We start from the raw sequence: 17,417 nt of genomic DNA on the forward strand, positions 1-17,417 counted from the left end.
TCCTAGGTCTTCCATATCCAGGTATTCTCCAAAACACAAATCGGACAGGTGGGGGGAGGGGAGGTGGGGGGAGGGGGGTGCGAAGCTCCACCATCCCCCATGATCTGTGTCTCAGCTGTCTGCCCTGCTACTGACACAGGCACTGCCCCCTTTCTACCACTGCACAGAAACCCCTTCCGTGTCTCTCCCTCCTGCTGCTTTGCGGGGGGGGGGGGGGGGCTCCTCTGCTTTCCACTTTGCGTGGGGGACAAAGGCTGAACCTGACAATTGTGTTTATTTTAATTCTGTGAGAGGGGCAGTAAAACATTATTAACTTCCCGTCTGCCAGGGTGAAACATGAGATCATTTGGACAGGAACCTGGCAGGAGGCAACCTTTACCGGCTCAGGGAGAGTTTGCCAAACAAATGAATAGCACACGCAGGATCCTAGGGGGTTGTTTGAGACCACTTCAGAAAATAAATTATGTCCAAAGGTTCTCAGACTCCCTGAAGTACCTTATACAACAGTCATGTATTTGCAGTTTTCAAGTGTTTCTGTGTGTAGTCTGAAAATCATTCATATCGTTAAAATGGCCCCAGGGCGCCTGGGTGGCGCAGTGGGTTAAGTGTCTGACTTGGGCTCAGGTCACGATCTCACGGTGCGTGGGTTCGAACCCTGCGTAGGGCTCTGTGCTGACAGGAATCCAGGGGATGGAGGCATCGTACTGACCTCGGTTGGCCAAGGCATGCCGGAGAGCTACAGGTTCATCTAGAAACAGCTGCGGGAACAGCGGGGCATAAACGGTGGCCTCAGGGTGGAGGCTCTTCCTGGGACAGCCAGACTACCCAGATGGCCTTTCCAGAGCGGGGAGATGCAGACTTGTCACTGAGGTGGAGGGTAAAAATAGTCCTGTGTGGGTGGCAGCTGGGCCCAGAGGCACCAGCTTCCTTGTCTCTAGAGCAGAGAAGGCAACCCAGTTGACAGACAACTTCTCAGGCTCCTGAGGCCTCCTGGAGGCTCTGGGGGCTGGGGGAGGGGCGTCTTTCCCTAACAACGAAGCCCACCCCACCCCCCTGGACGCACACCAAGGGCTGGAAAGAGCTAGGGTTAGGTTTTAAGGTAGAGAAGGGCTTAAATCCTGGCTATATCAGCTACAGGCTCTGTGTCCTCAGGCAAAATTTCTCTCCTTCCAGAGGCTCCATTTTCTCATCTGTCAAATGGGGCTAATGGTTTCTCTCTATGAGGTTGCCATGAAGCTTACATAACAATGATAGCTAACCCACTGCCCTCTACAAGCTCACTCTTCCACCCCTCCCACGCGTGGCCCACCGCCAAGCACGTTCTTCAAGAGGGGCTCTGTGGAAAGGTCTACCTGGGCAGAAACTGAGGCCTCAAGACAAGAGCTGTGTCAGGCAGCCATCTTGGAAGCCAACCCTTTACCCCCAGGCGAGCTTTCAAGTGACTGTGGCCCCCACCAACCCCTGGGCTACAACCTCACAAGAGACCCTGAGCTAGAACCACCCAGCTACGCCGCTTCTGGCTTCCTGGCCCTCAGAAAACTGTGAAATCATCAATATTTGCTAAATTTGGGGATGAGCTATGGTGCGGCAATGATAACGAATATAATTTCCCTTTGGGGGCTATTATGAGAATTGAGACGGTGCACAGCAAATAGCAAGGAGACTTACTGGGACCAGGGGCTCCAGAAAGGGCAGAAGGCAGGAGGGAGCCCGAGGCAGGGAGCCTCTGGCCAGCACCAGGCCAGGAAGGCCCCTCCTCCAGGACTCTGGGGAGGAGTCTGAGAGACCAGATACACAGATAAACAGGGGCCACGCCATACAGAAAAACAGAACTCTGATCACTTCCTGTAGCAACAGCCAAGGAGGGAAACCACTCTCTGCTGCCATTAGTCTGGGAAGCCAAAGCATACCCGTGTAGTAATAGCCCAGACGCAGCCAAGACTGGACCAACAGCCGACAGCTTCCCTCATTTTGCCCCTGCTTCCAACGTAGGACAAACTGGGAAAAGCCAAACATGCTCCCCGAACCCAATCACATAGGGCACCCCCCTTTCTAGCGAGCACATCCAGAGGTTCCATGCCAACAGCCTCTGAGCAGAACCTGAAGCCTTCCCTGTCTCCCATTATAAAGATCTCCTATTCCTCGGCTGGCCTTCAATTCTCTTCCAAACTCAAGCGATGGGGGCTGACTCTCTTGTGGTAGCGAGCTCTGAAAACACAGCCTTTGCTTGCTCTCACTTGGGTGGTCTTTGCTTACTTGCACAAGCCCATGTTCTCTCTCTCCCTTCCTGACCACAGGTCAAAAAGACAGCACCTTCCTCTTCCCCGCAGGTAACTACAGAAACCAGCGCAGGGATGATGGAAGAGAGGGGAGTGGGAATAATTAAGAACATAGTGTTGGAACAGGACAGGGCTGGGCTCAAATTCTGGCTCTGATGCTTAACTAGCTGTGTGATCTCCAGTAAGCCAATTAACCACTCTGAGCCTCTGTTTTCTCATGTCAAGAGGACAGTCCAGTGGAACCAAGGGCTGGTGTAACAGTGAGGTAATATATTTAATGCACTGAGCGTATAGTAGGTGCTTAATAAAGGGAAGGTCAGCCATCTGTCTCCTCACAGCCTCCTGCTGGAGTAGGCAGGCCCCTAGACCCCACCTTTACTCCTCCCGCCCCTGCTTTCTGTGCCACAGGCAGCCTGACCTCAGCCGGATGGAGTCAAGAATATGGGCTCCACGTCCAGAGTATATTATTCAAGGTCGGGGGTTGGTCTCAGGAGAACGATGGACAAAGGACATAACCAAGCATTTCTCTAAAGAAATCCAACTGGTCAAAAGCAGGGAACAAAATATCTCATCAGGAACCTGCTGTCTCCCTGTTCTATCCTGGCTCTGGGGGTAGTCAGGGCAGGGAGACTCCTGCCCAGAAAATTGTGAGTGCCCTTGTCCCAAGCGGCTTTTCCAGGATGGAGGAAAGTGAGCCAGGTCTATCCGTCAATCTCTCCTGGGTGTCTCTGTGTGTGTATTTACGTGTGTCAGTTTCTTCATCTTTAAATGTTTTTAAAGTTTATTTATTTGGAGAGAGGCAGAGACTGTGAGTGGGGGGAGAGGCAGAGAGAGAAGGAGAAGAGAGAGCATCCCAAGAAGGTTCTGCACTGCCAGCACAGAGCCGGACGTGGGGCTCAGACTCAGCAAACCGCGAGACCGTGACCCAAGCCCAAACCGAGAGTCTGATGCGTAACCAACTGAGCTACCCAGGCATCCTTCTTCATGTTTAAAATGAGAAACTTAATAGCTTCCCAGGAGATACACACACACACACACACACACACACACACATACACACACACGTGAATTAGTTCTAATGGCGGAGCGGTGCCTTTGAGATACTCCATGCTGAGGACATCCTGGGTACCCTCACACCCACTTGCCAAGCCCTTTCCATCCTCAGGTCTTTCCCTCCGCCACAACCAGCGGAATCTAAGCCTCCCACAGGATCTTCTGCCTGGACTCAAAGACTCCTAGATGCTTTCCTTCCTTCTCCACAGCTCAAAGAATGCAAATTATACAAGGATGAGAAACCATCCCACATCCCATAAACACAGGCAAAGATTATGAAAATAATGACAATAACCAGGATCGGGGGCAATGCCCCCCGCCTTCCCCATAGGGCTGCAGTGTAAACTGGTTCATTTCTGCAGAGCAATTTGGTAGGATGTAATCTTTGGATTCTGTGGGTCCATTGTTCAAAAAATCAAGAAAAAAATAGTTTTTGCATACACTTTGATACAGGCTCTTTATGGTAATATTGGTTCTGATGCAAAAAAAGGGGGCCAACTAAAATATCCAAAAATAAACATCTTCCTTAAATACATGGTAGTAGTCTCTACCCTTGAAACACCATTCCTTCACTAAAAATTGTATTACAGATCAGTAGTTCTCAAAGCAGGACCCGGAAGCAGCATGAACATCACCTGTGAGCGTATTAGTAATGCACATTCTGGGGCTCCCAACCCCGACATAATAAGTCCTCCAGAATATTCAGAACCACTGTTGTAGACGAATATTTATCACTACGAAAAGATACACAATTAAATGGCAAAACAATGCATCTCTATTTGAATAAATGTATGGAGACTCGCAAAGAAAAAAAGCCCAGATTTTGTACCAAGGTGGTAACGTCGACACTCTGGGGGGTAGGATTTTGAGGTTTTCGATTTTTTTCATTTTGCTAATCCATACTTTCTAGTTTGCAATAGTGCGTTTTTTGCCAAAAGGAACCGGGGCGGGGGGGGGGGAGACCTCAATAACTTCTTTTTGAATTAAAAACAAAAAATCAAATGGGTCAGGATGGGGGTGGGGTGGGAAGGACGAAGACAGCACGCCCCGCAGCCACAGCTTTCAGCCTGGGGACAGCAGCGAGGAGCGGGTAGGGGCGTGGCGGGACCGCTCGGACCCAGCGCCACCGCCCCAATGGAGAAGGGAGAGAGGAGAGGGCAGCCAACGCCGGGGGTGAGAGCTACTTCTCTGATGTCCAGGAAGGTTTACTGGGAGCCAAAGAGCGGAGCAGAAATTTAGGGCCGACTTCAGGAGGAGCTGAACCGCCACGAGCACCGATTCCCGGAATGGGCGCCTCGGGGAGATTTCCCAGCCCGAAACCCTCCGCCACTGCCCCTGGGGCGGGGCTGCCGGCTTCTCGGACCCGGAGGACTCCGGGGGGGGGGGGGGGGGGGGCGCCGCAGGGGGGGGGAGCAGGAAGGAGGCGGGAGGGGGCGGGGCCGTTGCTAGGGGAGGGGCGGCGGGGCTGGCGAGCCGCGCAGCAGGCAACCGCGACCCGCGCTCGGCTCTCCGGCTCCAGCTCCCGCGCAGCCTGTTGCTCGTTCCTCCGGGCCGCCGCTTCCCGCCCGGTGCCCAGGGCCAGGCGGCCCGAGGGGTGCCGGCGCGCGGGCGGCCTCCCGCCTTCCCCTCTCCCCGCCCGCGGCTGGACCCCAGCATCTCCGGGAGCGCGGGCGCCGGCCAGCCTCCCCGCGCGCCCCGGCCGGCGCGCCGAGACCCCGGGCGCCGAGCCGCGATGAACGCGACCTTCCTGAACCACAGCGGCCTGGAGGCGGCGGGCGGCTTGGGCGGCGGCGGCGGGGCCACCCTGGGGAACCGCAGCCACGGGCTGGGCACGTGGCTGGGCTGCTGCCCCGGGGGCGCGCCGCTGGCCGCCACCGACGGGGTCCCCGCGGGGCTGACGCCCGACGAGCGCAGCCTGTGGGTGTCGCGCGTGGCGCAGATCGCTGTGCTCTGCGTGCTGTCGCTCACCGTGGTCTTCGGCGTGTTCTTCCTGGGCTGCAACCTGCTCATCAAGTCGGAGAGTATGATCAACTTTCTGGTGGAGGAGCGCCGGCCCTCCAAGGACGTGGGCGCCGCCATCCTGGGGCTGTACTGAGGCCGCCTCGGCCCGTCCCCGCCAGCCCGGCCGCAAGCGGACGAGAAGGGAGACCGGGACCCTCGTGCCCCTCCCGGGCTCTGCCGCCGCCGCCTGGAGGGCCGCCCAAGGAACAGCGACGGGCCTCGGGGCGCCCCGGCCCGGGGACACCGTGAGACTCGAGGCGGTGGCGCGGGAAGGGACTTCCACACCCGGCTCGGTCCAGTGTGCGCCTCAGCGTGGCGGGGTGGGAGAGGTCGTGGGAGGCTGCGTGGGGCTGAGGTCACGTGCGGGGGAGTTTTGTGCGTACGTAGACGCGTCCGCGTGCTGGTGAGTTGCGGGGTGGGGCAAGTTGAGGAATCCGAATCCCTGAGCTCGTGGGCCGGATTTTGCATTTGAAAAGAACCGTGGTAATAAACCTGCTGCCGTCGGGCTTCCGGCGGCTTCCCATTCGCAACTCTTCACGGAGTGTGTGTGTAAGTGTAAGGTGTGTTGGCTGGGGCGGGGTGGGTGCGCTGTGTACCTCACAGGCGGGTTGGCCGCCTGACTGCGGAGCCGTGGGGGGTAGGTGGGGGCTCTTGAGACCCCACTTGGAGGAGGCCAGGAGGCCGTAGTCCTGGAGGGGAATGGGCAGGTCCTGCAGGGTGGCCAGACAGCTGGGGAGATTATTGAAATCTTTGGGAAATTGGAATCTATTCCGTGAGGGGAAAAAAAAAGAAAAATCAGTGACTTACCTGCAAAAGGGAAGAAAAGCAAAATTAATATATCAGAACAGTGAATAAAAATTTAATCGGGGGGTTGGTGGGGCGCTAGATCTAGTTAAATTACAAGGCCAAAGCCCCATCTAAGGGCTTGCTTGGACACCGTCCTTGTAGTGTGGAGCAGGAGTAGTGGGAAGAAATGCCCTTGCTGCTGGGGGTGGGGGGAGGGGGGGAGATGCAAGGGTGGGAGAGGGCTTTGTGGCACGGAGGACCCAGGACATTTAAAATGCAGAAAATGACCTCCGTATGCAGCTGTATTCAGGGAATTTTCAGTCCCCCATTATGAGATACCCCGTTGCCCAGAACCCAGGCACCTCTTGGAGATGCAGAATTAGAGTAAAGCGGTGTTAACGGGCTAGAAAGATGCCACTCATCGGCCAAGGGCGAGTGCATGGCTCCACTGTCTGCAAGCGTCTGATCTGGGGAAGGGCTAAAACTGGGCATTATTCAATTTTGTCCTCATAACAATCCTTTGAGGCAGATATTAGCATTATCCCTACTTTACCTTTCACTGGTGGTGAATCTGAGGCCCAAGGAGGTTAGGCAAGGGGCTCAAGGTCACACCTGTACCTAAAGGGTGGGGGAGGTGATATGCCAGCCCAGAGAGAGAGAATCTTTTTTTTCTTTTTTTTTTTTAATGTTTATTTTTGAGACAGAGAGAGACAGAGCATGACGGGGGAGGGGCAGAGAGAGGGAGACACAGAATCGGAAGCAGGCTCCAGGCTCTGAGCCATCAGCCCAGAGCCCGACGCGGGGCTCGAACTCACAGACCGCGAGATCGTGACCTGAGCTGAAGTCAGACGCCTAACCGACTGAGCCACCCAGGCGCCCCAAGAATCTTAAGTAGGCTCCATGCTCAGCACAGAGCTCAACGCGGGGCTTGATCCCATGACCCTGGGATCGTGACCTGAGTGGAAATCCAGAGTTGGATGTTCAACCAGACTGAGCCCCCCTGCCCCCGCCGGGTGTCCCAAGGGATGCAATTTCTGGGGTCGGGTGCTCTCACTAGCAAGATGGCCCCTGGAATGGAGGACAGGAGGGAGGGCTCACATCACAACAGCTACTCACTTTCCCACTTGTTTGTTGGAGCCCACTTGGCACAGCCGTGCTCGGCTGGCTGCCGGGAGTCACCCTCCCTGAACCTCCCCAGACCCCGACTCAGCAGCAGACCAAGAGCAGCCTTGAGCATTAAGGGGGGTTTCAGAGGGAAAGAAGGAAGCGTGATGGTTGTGGGTACCCACAAAAATAGCCCACGTCCAGCATTCCAATTTGGGGCAAAAGGTATGTGTGCACGTGCACACACACATTTTATACAGAGGACTTTAGAAGGATTTCTGAATAGCATCCCTTGAGTGAAGCTCATGATTCTCTCTTGTTACTCAAGGTCACGAGGGATATGCGGGATGTCCAGATCCCTGAACTCCAGAGGCCAGGCAAGCATCTAGGCCTCTGGCATGGCCACTGGGGAAGTGCCCTGAGGAAGCACCTGCTTACTCTTGCCGCCATATGCCTCCAAACTCAGAGGAATCTGTAACTCCAGTGCATAGAAATGGAGAGTTTAATCCATGGGGAACACTCTGGAATGCTGAGGAAAAAAAAAATAAGCAAGAGTCAGGAAACCAGCTCCTATAAGACGAGCGTCTGGCTTTACGTGTGTCCTACCATCATGGAGGAGTCAAAGACCACATCACCGGGGGACTGGTACCCCTGGAGCTATCCACACCTAGGCTGGCCCAGCCGGGCAGGCCAATGGACAGCTTCTGACACAGAGACACCCTCGGACACCAGAGCCTTGAATCTTCCTTTGCACCCAAAAGGGCACTGTATTCCACAAACCAGATTACGACGATGGTAACCTACCTACATTTATTTATTTATTTATTTATTTATTTATTTATTTATTTATGCTACTCTAAGGGCATTATCTAAATTCATCCTCATACCAACCCTTTGGGGCAGATGCTAGCATTATTCCCACTTTACCTTTTACTGATGATGACCTCTATTTTGGGGGGGCGGGTACCAGCAAATCTATTTAGACGAAATCTATTTGGGGGTACAGGGTTCTGATGGGAGCTTGCAGGCTGGCTGTGAACCTGCGTTTCTCCTGGGGCCTGTCTGGCAGGGGAAAGCTTGGGCAGAAAGCCCAGGACATGGGACCCGGATGTTGACGCCACAGCCACCCAGGCAGGGGACAGCCTCCATCACTGTGGGTCATGCTGTGCAAACTGCTGGTTTCCTGCTGAGCTGGGCCAGGCTGACAGACATGCGCTCCAAAGGTGAAGTTCAGCAAGGCTTCCAGGGATCTTATCTGCAACCCTCACCTTCTTGCTGGGGTTCCTTTCCTGTTCCAGGTCCTGTTACCGTAACAACATTGAGGGTGATTATGGCTGGGCTTCGAAGAAAAAGCAGTTACCAGCCTTGAGGGGGCTTCCTCCCCTCCCCACGTGGACTCTGCTGTCTGGTTTCCACCACACCAGGCCCAGGCCTCCCTGGAAGGGCGACCTTTTCTCAAAACCGGGCCCTGGGCTCTACCCCTCTCTCTGCTTCCCAAAGCTTCACCCCTACTGTGGAACGGGAGAGGGAGGGAAAGAAATGCCATCAGTCCCTCCTGCTGAAACCAGCCAGTCTCCCTGCCTTGCTCTGTGTGGGCCCCACAGAGGGGAAAATGAGGGTGGTGCTCTGGCCAGGATCAAGGAGGGAAATGGGATCAATTTGGGGGTCTTGAATCCTTTCCAGGAGGGCAGCCAGATTGGTCCCTCATGGGGAAGGGGAAGTTTGGGCCATAAGAAGGCTCTGGGGACCTGGGAAGGGCAATGAGGAAGAAAGACTTGGGACAGGAAGAGGGACCCAGAGCAGTGGAGGGCTGAAGGGAGGCCCAGCCGTGGAGGCCTGCACCATGGCCCCGCTCCCTGCTGCAGGAGAGGCCCAGTACGGAGCCATTGGAGCAGGTCTGGAGAGCCACAGCAAGGGCCAGGCGTCAGCAGCAATGCTTTTGGTGCAAGGCCTCCCCTTGGACCCATGATTTCCAACTTGACAGCTCGTGAGAATTACCCAGCTGAGCTTTCAAAGCCCTGCTGCTCATATCGCACCCCCCAGACCAACAGCAGCAGAACATCTGCGGGTGGAAACAGGCTTCAGAATCAGGAGGCCCTTCCTTGTTCAGTGACCCGTCAGGTGGCGCTGATCCCAAGAGAGAAGCCCTTGGTGTTTCGGTCTTATGTAGTCCCTGCTTGCCACCTGTGTCCTGAAGACCCGTGTGACCATCCGTGCAGGGGCGCTGGTGTCGGGGAGCAGGCGAAGGGAGGGGAATGAGTTTAGGCTTTACAGAACCAGCAGCAAGTTAATGAAGTGTTCTGAGTCACACTGTTCATCTGTCAAATTGGGATCATAAAGCCTGCTTCCTGTGTTTGTTGAGAAAATTCCAGGAGACAACGATGGCTGAGCTGGGCGCGGTGCTCTGCCCACGGGAGGTGTTGGATAACTGGTTGCGAGTATCATGCTGGTGCTGGTTGACCTCGAAAGGGCTGTCCTAAACCTCTGTGCCAGCCCCTTTCACGGCATTTCTCTCTCGGCTCCGGTGATCTGGCCCCCAGTCTCCACTCTGAAAATGCTACGGAGTTCACACTCCGTGGCTCCCGGTGCTCTGCTTCCCTCAAATGCTTTTCTTCCCCTCCGTTGTCTATTATAACTGCTCATTCTCCAAAAGGTCAAGCTCAAGTGCAGCCTCATCCATGAAACAGAATTTTGATGGCTTCTATCACATATCTTCGTATATCTACATAACAGTAATGTTTACTGAGCCCTTCTATGTGTTCTGTTCATATATTAACTGTCCTAAGAGGTGGCTTCTAGTAGCATCCTCATTTTACATTTGAGGAAACTGAGGCCCAGCCTCAGGGTAAGAGACTAGTCTGAGGTTGTACTGCCAGTAAGTGGAGCTGGGATCCCGAATTCAGGCAGACTGGTTTCTGAGCTCCCACTCCTGACCACCAGGCACACTGCCAAGGTGGATGGCATGGGCCTCTCTCTGCCTTGCGTTATGGACTCTGGTGTTCATGTCTGTCTCCTTCACTGCATTATCCCTGAGGACCAGAGCTTTTTTCCCTGTGTATGTATTTTCTACAGCACTCGCCATGGTGCCTTATTTAGTTTAGGAATATCACAAACCTTTGTTGAGCTGAGGACACAGCCCCCTGCTTTCAAGGGGCCGAACTCATCATAGGAATCAAGGATATGTAATCAAATCAAACACGAGGAGAAGGGTGGGCGTTCTCCTTAGTCAGAGACAAATAAAATTTTCACGGGAATGATTCCCCTTTTAGGTGCTAATAAGCATACTTGCCATTTAGAGAAGATCTTTCACATGCCAGAAATGGTGTGAAGCAGTTTTCCTATTTTATCTCATAATCCCTTCTGATTTTTCTATAGCCCATATCTAATAATCTCTGCAGGGCAGATATTGCTGTCATCTTTGAGAAAGCAAGGCTCAGATTGCTTAGATCACTCATTTAAGACCACAGCTAATCATTGGTAGAATCAGATTCAGGTCTATCTGAGCTCAAAAGGTATTTGGAAGGTGAATAACTGGTACATTTCATAATTTTCATCGAGCTTTGGAAATGAGAGCATGCCTTGATTTTTCTGTTTTGTTGTTTGGGATGTTGCAGGAATATTTTTGTGAGCACTTCTCCCTTTTCTCTGCTGCACATGTGAGGGCAACGCCCCGTGCATGAAAGGGACTATTACGGATGATGAAGAAGATGAGGGCGAGAGAAACAACCCAGCACCATCATTTGACAGGCCATACGGCGAAAACTGTTATTATAAAAAATAAAGTAGAGAGAGAAGGAGAGGGTTAGGTCGAAATGGTAGACAGAATACTCCAGCCGGCTCTACATCATTACGAACATCAGGACTGACAGTAAAGAAAATCCATAGCGTTGCTGGAAGATAGGAAGGGTGCCCTCAGTGGACTAGAAATGATGGCGATTTCCTAGACAGTAGCTGGCCGATTAGGTCGTATTGAAGAAGGTGCCCACAGTCCGCAGTTCAGGCATGCAACGTGGTCTGTCACAAAAGGCGGAAACAGGGATGCCCTCAACTGAGATGCAGGGCCAAAGCAAGCAGGAGGAGGCCCTCCTGGGTCCCGCAGAGGTTGCGGTCAGAAGGATCAGCCTCCTTCCTGTCCCAGGCCACTCTGAGGTTGTGTCATGGGCAGGACGCCAGGGAGGATACGGAAAAGGAGAACTTTTTTATACCCAGGGAGAGCTTAAGGTGCGCTGATCTGGAAAGATGAGGAAAGGTTCGCGATGGTAGTAAGAAGGCTGAGAGGCCCCCAAAGACTGCTCTGGGTCTTTGATGCCACAGGCCCTGTCTACCCCGGATCCTGCCTTGTTATGTTCCTGATTGCAGCCTGGGATAATGAGATATTGCACTTCTAAAAATGTGATCGTATATTAATTTTTCTGCAATGTACATATGGGCAATCACATGTGGACTTAACCAGACGGGTGAAAAAAGTGAATTTCCATGGAGATGAAACCTGGGATGAGGTTGCCGTGGTAACTATATTGTTTCTAAAAGGCCACATCACCTTAGGGAAGTAGGAAGCTACTGTCCGGGACTTGAAGTTAGAGGCCAAATCACAGGCCTTCCCATCAGGGCCGGGTGCTCTTTCAGTTTCTTTTTACTTCTTTTTTTCTTTTCGTTCCTTGCCATCCCCAAAGACAAGAGATGTAGATTTTGGAGACCTTGATTCAAGCTCTGGCTGTGCCACTAGTAAGTCATGTGGGCCCTGAAGAGGTGTGAGATGGGCTACTGGGCCTCCTCTCTAGCTTCGTACTGACTTGCCGTGTGATCTTGGACTAATCATTTCCTGGGTTTCCTCCTGTGCGAAGTGAGGGAGGTGGACTAGATTCTTTCCAAAATCATTCCAATAATTTTCTCTTTCTCTCCCTTGACACTTCCTCGTAGGGCAAAGAGCTTCCCAAGTAAATAGCCTGGTGGAGCTGTCTATGGTGCTGAACATTTGGCTGCTGAGGTCTTGGGCTCAAAAGAGCTGGCTGTTCTCAGCACTCTTCCAGACTTCTAGACTCAGGTCACCTCCATCAGGAGTCTAGGGCTTGCTTGCAGCTAGAGAGGAGACTCCAGAGGGTCTTGGGCTTCAGAGAGCACTGGAAAAGGAATCTGGAGATGTGGTCCTAGCCTGACCCTGCCACAGCCAGCTCTCAGTATATTTTTGATGAAGCCACACCTCCTTGTTTGGACCTTTGTTTTCTCATCTATGAACCTGAGTGGGGACCAAGATGATCTCTAAAACCTGGAGGGCCCAGAGTGGTTCTGGAAGCTTGCCTGGGCTGTGGGGGAGAGGAGAGCCTATAAAGAAGAGGTCATTCCTCACCTGTCTCAAAGCTCAGGCTTCTCTAGTGGTGACTGAGGGTGAGGAAGAAAATACACTCCCTTGTTAGGAACATGTGTTCTTTTGTCTGGAAGAAAAGGCAGGCAGTGAGCAGATGTGGCATTTACATTTTCTCAAATGACAACTGAACGCCGAGGATGATGATTAGTGCTTGTTATGAAATGTGTCAAAACTATAATAAAATCTCCAATTTATACCATCCGCCTACTTATTGATCATCTTTCCAGAATCTTCTTCACTTCTCAGTAGTCCAGGATGAAAAAGACAATGAGGGAAAGCTTAAAAGGAGCTCACACTAGGGGCACCTGGGTGGCTCAGTCGGTTGAGCGTCCAACTTTGGCTCAGGTCATGATCTCACAGCTCGTGGGTTTGAGCCCTGCGTTGGACTCTGTGCTGACAGCTCAGAGCCTGGAGCCTGCTTCAGATTCTGTGTCTCCCTCTCTCTCTCTCTGCCCCTAACCCACTTGCATTCTGTCTCTGTCTCTCTCAAAAATAAACATTAAAAATTTTTTTTAATAATTAAGTAAGTAAATAAGTAAGTAAGTAAGTAAATAAATAAATAAATAAATAAATAAATAGCTCACACTAGGGGAGACATCGTGATTCACTCCAAAATGTTTTGTGTTTTTCAGCCTTCGACTTCCCCACTTGGCCATGTAATGTGATGGTTGGGAATGTCGAGTCCACATCAAGAAGGGCCCTGGATTCAAGCCCTGCTTCTGCTCATTCTTAGTTGTAAGACATTCTTTCCAAACTTCAGTTTCTTCATTTGTAAAATGGGGGTTAATGACACATTCTCTAAGTATTTGTTGAACGGATTAAATAACATCATTTATGAAAATGATTAGCAAACACGATGTCTGGCACACCTCAGAAGTGATTGTTTTGGTTATCTATCTATAACTAACTAGCTCCAAAAATTTGAGCTTTGAAACAATAACCACTTTATTATGTCTTCATGGTTCTGTGGGTTGACTGGGAGACTGTCGGCCAGCTGGGCAGATCTTCTGTCATCAAGAACTGCAGCCATCTAGAGGTCATCTGTCTAGTGCCCAGCTTTTGTCCCCAAAGCTCAGAAGCACAGTTGCCAAGCCTTCATAAGGCTTAGGCTCAGAATTGGGGTATTTTCTTCTCTGCCACATCCTATTTATTAATATGACTCACAGAGCCAGTCCAGATGCATTGTGGGAGGACAGACTATGCAAGGCCATGAATACTGGAGGTATGGTTCACTGGCAGGTGTCTTTGGAAACCAATGGCTACATTGATCAATAAATGATTTTTACAATCAGAATTCCAAGTATTCTTCACTCCTTTGTCTCTTCTTTAGAAGTACCACCTCTTTCTGGGTTTGCACAGAATTACTAAAAATTATTTGTTGCCCATATAATTTAGAGTCATGTGGACACCTCCCGAACTATAGTCCCCTGGAATGGGTATCAAGTTTTTTTCTCCCATATCCCCCCAGAGGCCTCGGACAGGACTCTGCATACTAAGTATTAAATGGAAGCTGTACCTTTTGTGGGTATTAATATTTCTATACCAGCTTTATTTTGGTTAATATTTTCTTCGTGTATCTTTTTGAAAACCTTTTCCTTGCAAGTTTTCCCTGTCGATATGTGAGGCACATACAATACAGCTGGATTTTAAAAATAGAATATTTTTACTGGTATATTTTCATGTTTTTAAAATTCATTTATTAGAGAGAGAGAGAGAGAGAGCCAGCAGGGGAGGAGGGGAGAGAGAGGGCGGGACAGAAGGAGGGACAGAGGGAGAGACAGAGGAAGACAGAGAATCCCAAGCAGGCTCCGTGCTGACGGCACACAGCCTGATGTGGGGCTTGAACTCATGAACCATGAGATCATTACCTGAGCCAAAGTCAAGAATCAGACGCTTAACTGACCGAGCCACCCAGGAGCCCCTATAAATATGTTTACTTATTTATTATTATTATTATTTAAATTTTTATTTAGTTTTTAAATTTATTTTAAGTAATTTATTTTTAGGCAGACTTCATGCCCAGCATGGAGCCCAGTGCAGGGCTTGAACTCACGACCCTGAGATCAAGACCTGAGCTGAGATCAAGAATCCGAGGCTCAACCCAACTGAGCCACCCAGGTGCCCCTGTATGTTTTATTTTTAAATTTACATTCAGTACAATTCACTTTTTTTTTTGGGGGGGGGATATGGACAGTAGTATGAGTCTTGAACAAATGTTCAGGGTTGTGTAATCAGCAACATAATCAAGATACAGTTCTACCAAACAAGCTTCTTCATGCTCCCACTCTGTAGTCAAAGCCCCTTCCTTCCCTTAGCCTGTGACAAGTACTGATTTGTTCTTCGTCCCTGTGGTTTTTCTTTTCCAGAGTATCAGATAAGTGGGATCATACAACATGTAGCCTTTTCAGTCTGGCTCCTTGCACTTAGCCTAATACATCCAGGTTGCTGCAAGTGTCGACCGTTCATTCCTTTTTGTTGCTGAGCGGCATTCCGTCATGTGGATGTATCACCGTTCTTTTTTTTTTTTTTTTTTCATTTAATTTTTATTTTCGTCTGTCTTCGGCTGAAGGACATATGGGCTGAATCAGTTTTTGGTGACTACGAATAAAGCCAACATGAATATTCACACACGGTTTTTGTGTGTACGTGCAAACAAGAGTCTTAATTTCTCTTTGGAAAATACCTTGGAGGAGCTTTGTTGAGTCACACGGAAAGTGTATGATTAGCTCTATAAAAATACTGCCGAACTGTTTTCCACGGCAGCGATTACGTTTTGCATTCCTGTCAGCAATGTATGGGTGTTCTAGTGACTCCATACCCTCACTAGTAGTTGGTATTGTCAGTTGTGTGTGTGTGTGTGTGTGTGTTTGTGTGTGTTGTTTGTATGTGTGCCTTTCCACGTGGGTAATGGTATCTCATTGTGAGTTCAATTTGTATTTCCTAGTGAATGATGATGTTGAACAGCTTTTCAGGAGTTTCTTTACCATCTGTATCTCTTCCCTGGTGAAGTGTCTTTTGCTCATTTTTAAAAAATAAATGTTTATTCCTATTTGAGAGACTGAGCATGAGTAGGGGAGGGTCAGAGAGAGAGAGAGAGAAGGACAGAGGATTTGAAGCAGACTCTGCACTGGCAGCGGTGAGCCCGATGTGGGGCTCGAACTCATGAACCGTGAGATCGTGACCTGAGCTGGAGTGGGACACTCAATTGAGCCGTCCAAGTGCCCCTGCTCATTTTTTAAGTGGGGTGGTTTTCTCATTGCTGAGTTTTGAGAATCCATTACATACGATAGTTATAGTCCTTTGGCAGATACGTGATTTGCAAATATTTCCTCCCAATCCGTGGCTTGTCTCTGCGTTCTCTTAACAGTGTCCCGCGCACAGTTCCACACCTGCCTTTTTCCCTCCCGCTACTGTGTCCGCCGTCCCTAGGTAGGACCTGCATAGTAGATATGCCACAAATATCTGCTGAATGAGTGAAGGAATGAATGAAAGGGAGAGCCAAGCTTTCTGGGCCACTGAGGAGGTGACTGCATACTGCAGCCCTCAGGACTGCGGCCTCCTTGCTCTGGTTTCTGTCCTTCAAGTGACCTTCCCATCTCCGTGTTGGCTTCGTCGGTCTCTTGACACCCGGCCATGTGTCCCCAGAACAGTGAGCATGTGTAGCCTAAGTGACTGAACAGACATCCTTCATTCCTTCCATTCCGAATTTAGGAAGCGGCTTTCTGGTGGTTCATCACTAAGTTTGGTCGGTCCTAAGAGGCTGGCCTCTTTCGAGTGTCCTGACCCAGCTGAGCTTCTGGACTCTTCCGAAGCCCGGACCATGGCGATCCCTCTGCATTCTGCCCTGGGGACTCCTGCCTGAGGACGCAGCCAATCTTCTTGATGTGGCCTCACTCCTGTATCTCTCTCTTCCCTGCTCAGTCCAGAAGGGAGAGTGGAAAAGAATGGCTTCTGAGGACATCCAGGGCTGGGAGGACTTTCCATGGTTAGGGGGAGAAAAAGGGAAGGGAAAAGGTTTGGGGTGGAGGGTGGGATGGCACAGGGGGGAGGCTGGAACAGGAAAAGTGCTCAAGAGATGCTCTAGCTTAATCCCTTCTCACCAAACTCACCGGAAGGGGTTTGCCACGCACAGGAGTTGGTCACAAAGTTTCACTTCCAAATGCAGGTGAGACCCAGCAGAGTCTTTCCATTTGTTCTAAAGATAGACAAATTGCCTCTTTTCTAAAGGAGATGATGAAAAACCTCTCCTTTCTCTAGAGTTTTTCATGCAGCCTGAGCTACAGAGGCTGAAAAATAGTCAACGACTCTGGAGCACGGGGAAAGAAATGTAGAAAAGAGGTGGGGGTGGGGGGGGTGGATTTGGCTTTTTCTAAAAAGAGAGCAGAATACTGTTCCCTTTGAGCCAAACTTCTTTAAAAAAATTTTTTTTAATTGATTAAAAATTGAAAAATTTAAACATTGGAGGTTGTATGCTCTGCTGTCTTCCTCTGAGTTTCCTCTGTCATTCAGTCTGTCCATCTGTCTACTGGTAGGAAGCAGACAATGCTTCTGCTAAGTCACTGCCCCACCTTCCCACCATCCTCCTCGTATCCCTCTCCGGCCACACTCTAGGTCCCTCCTTGCATTCTTGACACTGACTCACTTGTCCTGGGACCCATCTCTGCTCGAGGAGGAGAGCCTTGAGTGCCACAGCTAATTGTGCCAGGCTGCCCTGCACGGCCCTACAGACCTGTCTTATCTTTGCGTTGGGCTTTACTTCGGTAAAGCAGTTCCCGTGTCACGCTACCTACACAGCCTCGGAACAGCTCTTCAAAGTTGGCGGCACATTT

The 17,417-nt window shown here is 50.9% G+C and overlaps 1 protein-coding gene and 1 long non-coding RNA gene across 2 annotated transcripts; both read left to right on the forward strand.

The window, feature by feature from the left end:
- Positions 1 to 5,064: 5,064 nt before the first annotated feature.
- On the forward strand, positions 5,065 to 5,443 carry RPRML (reprimo like). The gene has a single exon (XM_042967677.1). It carries the CDS (start codon positions 5,065 to 5,067, stop codon positions 5,425 to 5,427), a length of 363 nt encoding a protein of 120 aa, XP_042823611.1. The 3' UTR covers positions 5,428 to 5,443.
- A 315-nt stretch (positions 5,444 to 5,758) lies between these two features.
- Positions 5,759 to 13,886, forward strand: LOC122233616. The gene is made up of 3 exons (XR_006211252.1): positions 5,759 to 5,882; positions 7,552 to 8,018; positions 13,221 to 13,886. It is a non-coding gene; the product is annotated as an uncharacterized LOC122233616 (long non-coding RNA).
- The last annotated feature ends 3,531 nt before the right edge of the window (positions 13,887 to 17,417 follow it).

The sequence above is a fragment of the Panthera tigris genome, chromosome E1 (assembly GCF_018350195.1).
Source record: "Panthera tigris isolate Pti1 chromosome E1, P.tigris_Pti1_mat1.1, whole genome shotgun sequence".
NCBI lineage: Eukaryota > Metazoa > Chordata > Mammalia > Carnivora > Felidae > Panthera > Panthera tigris.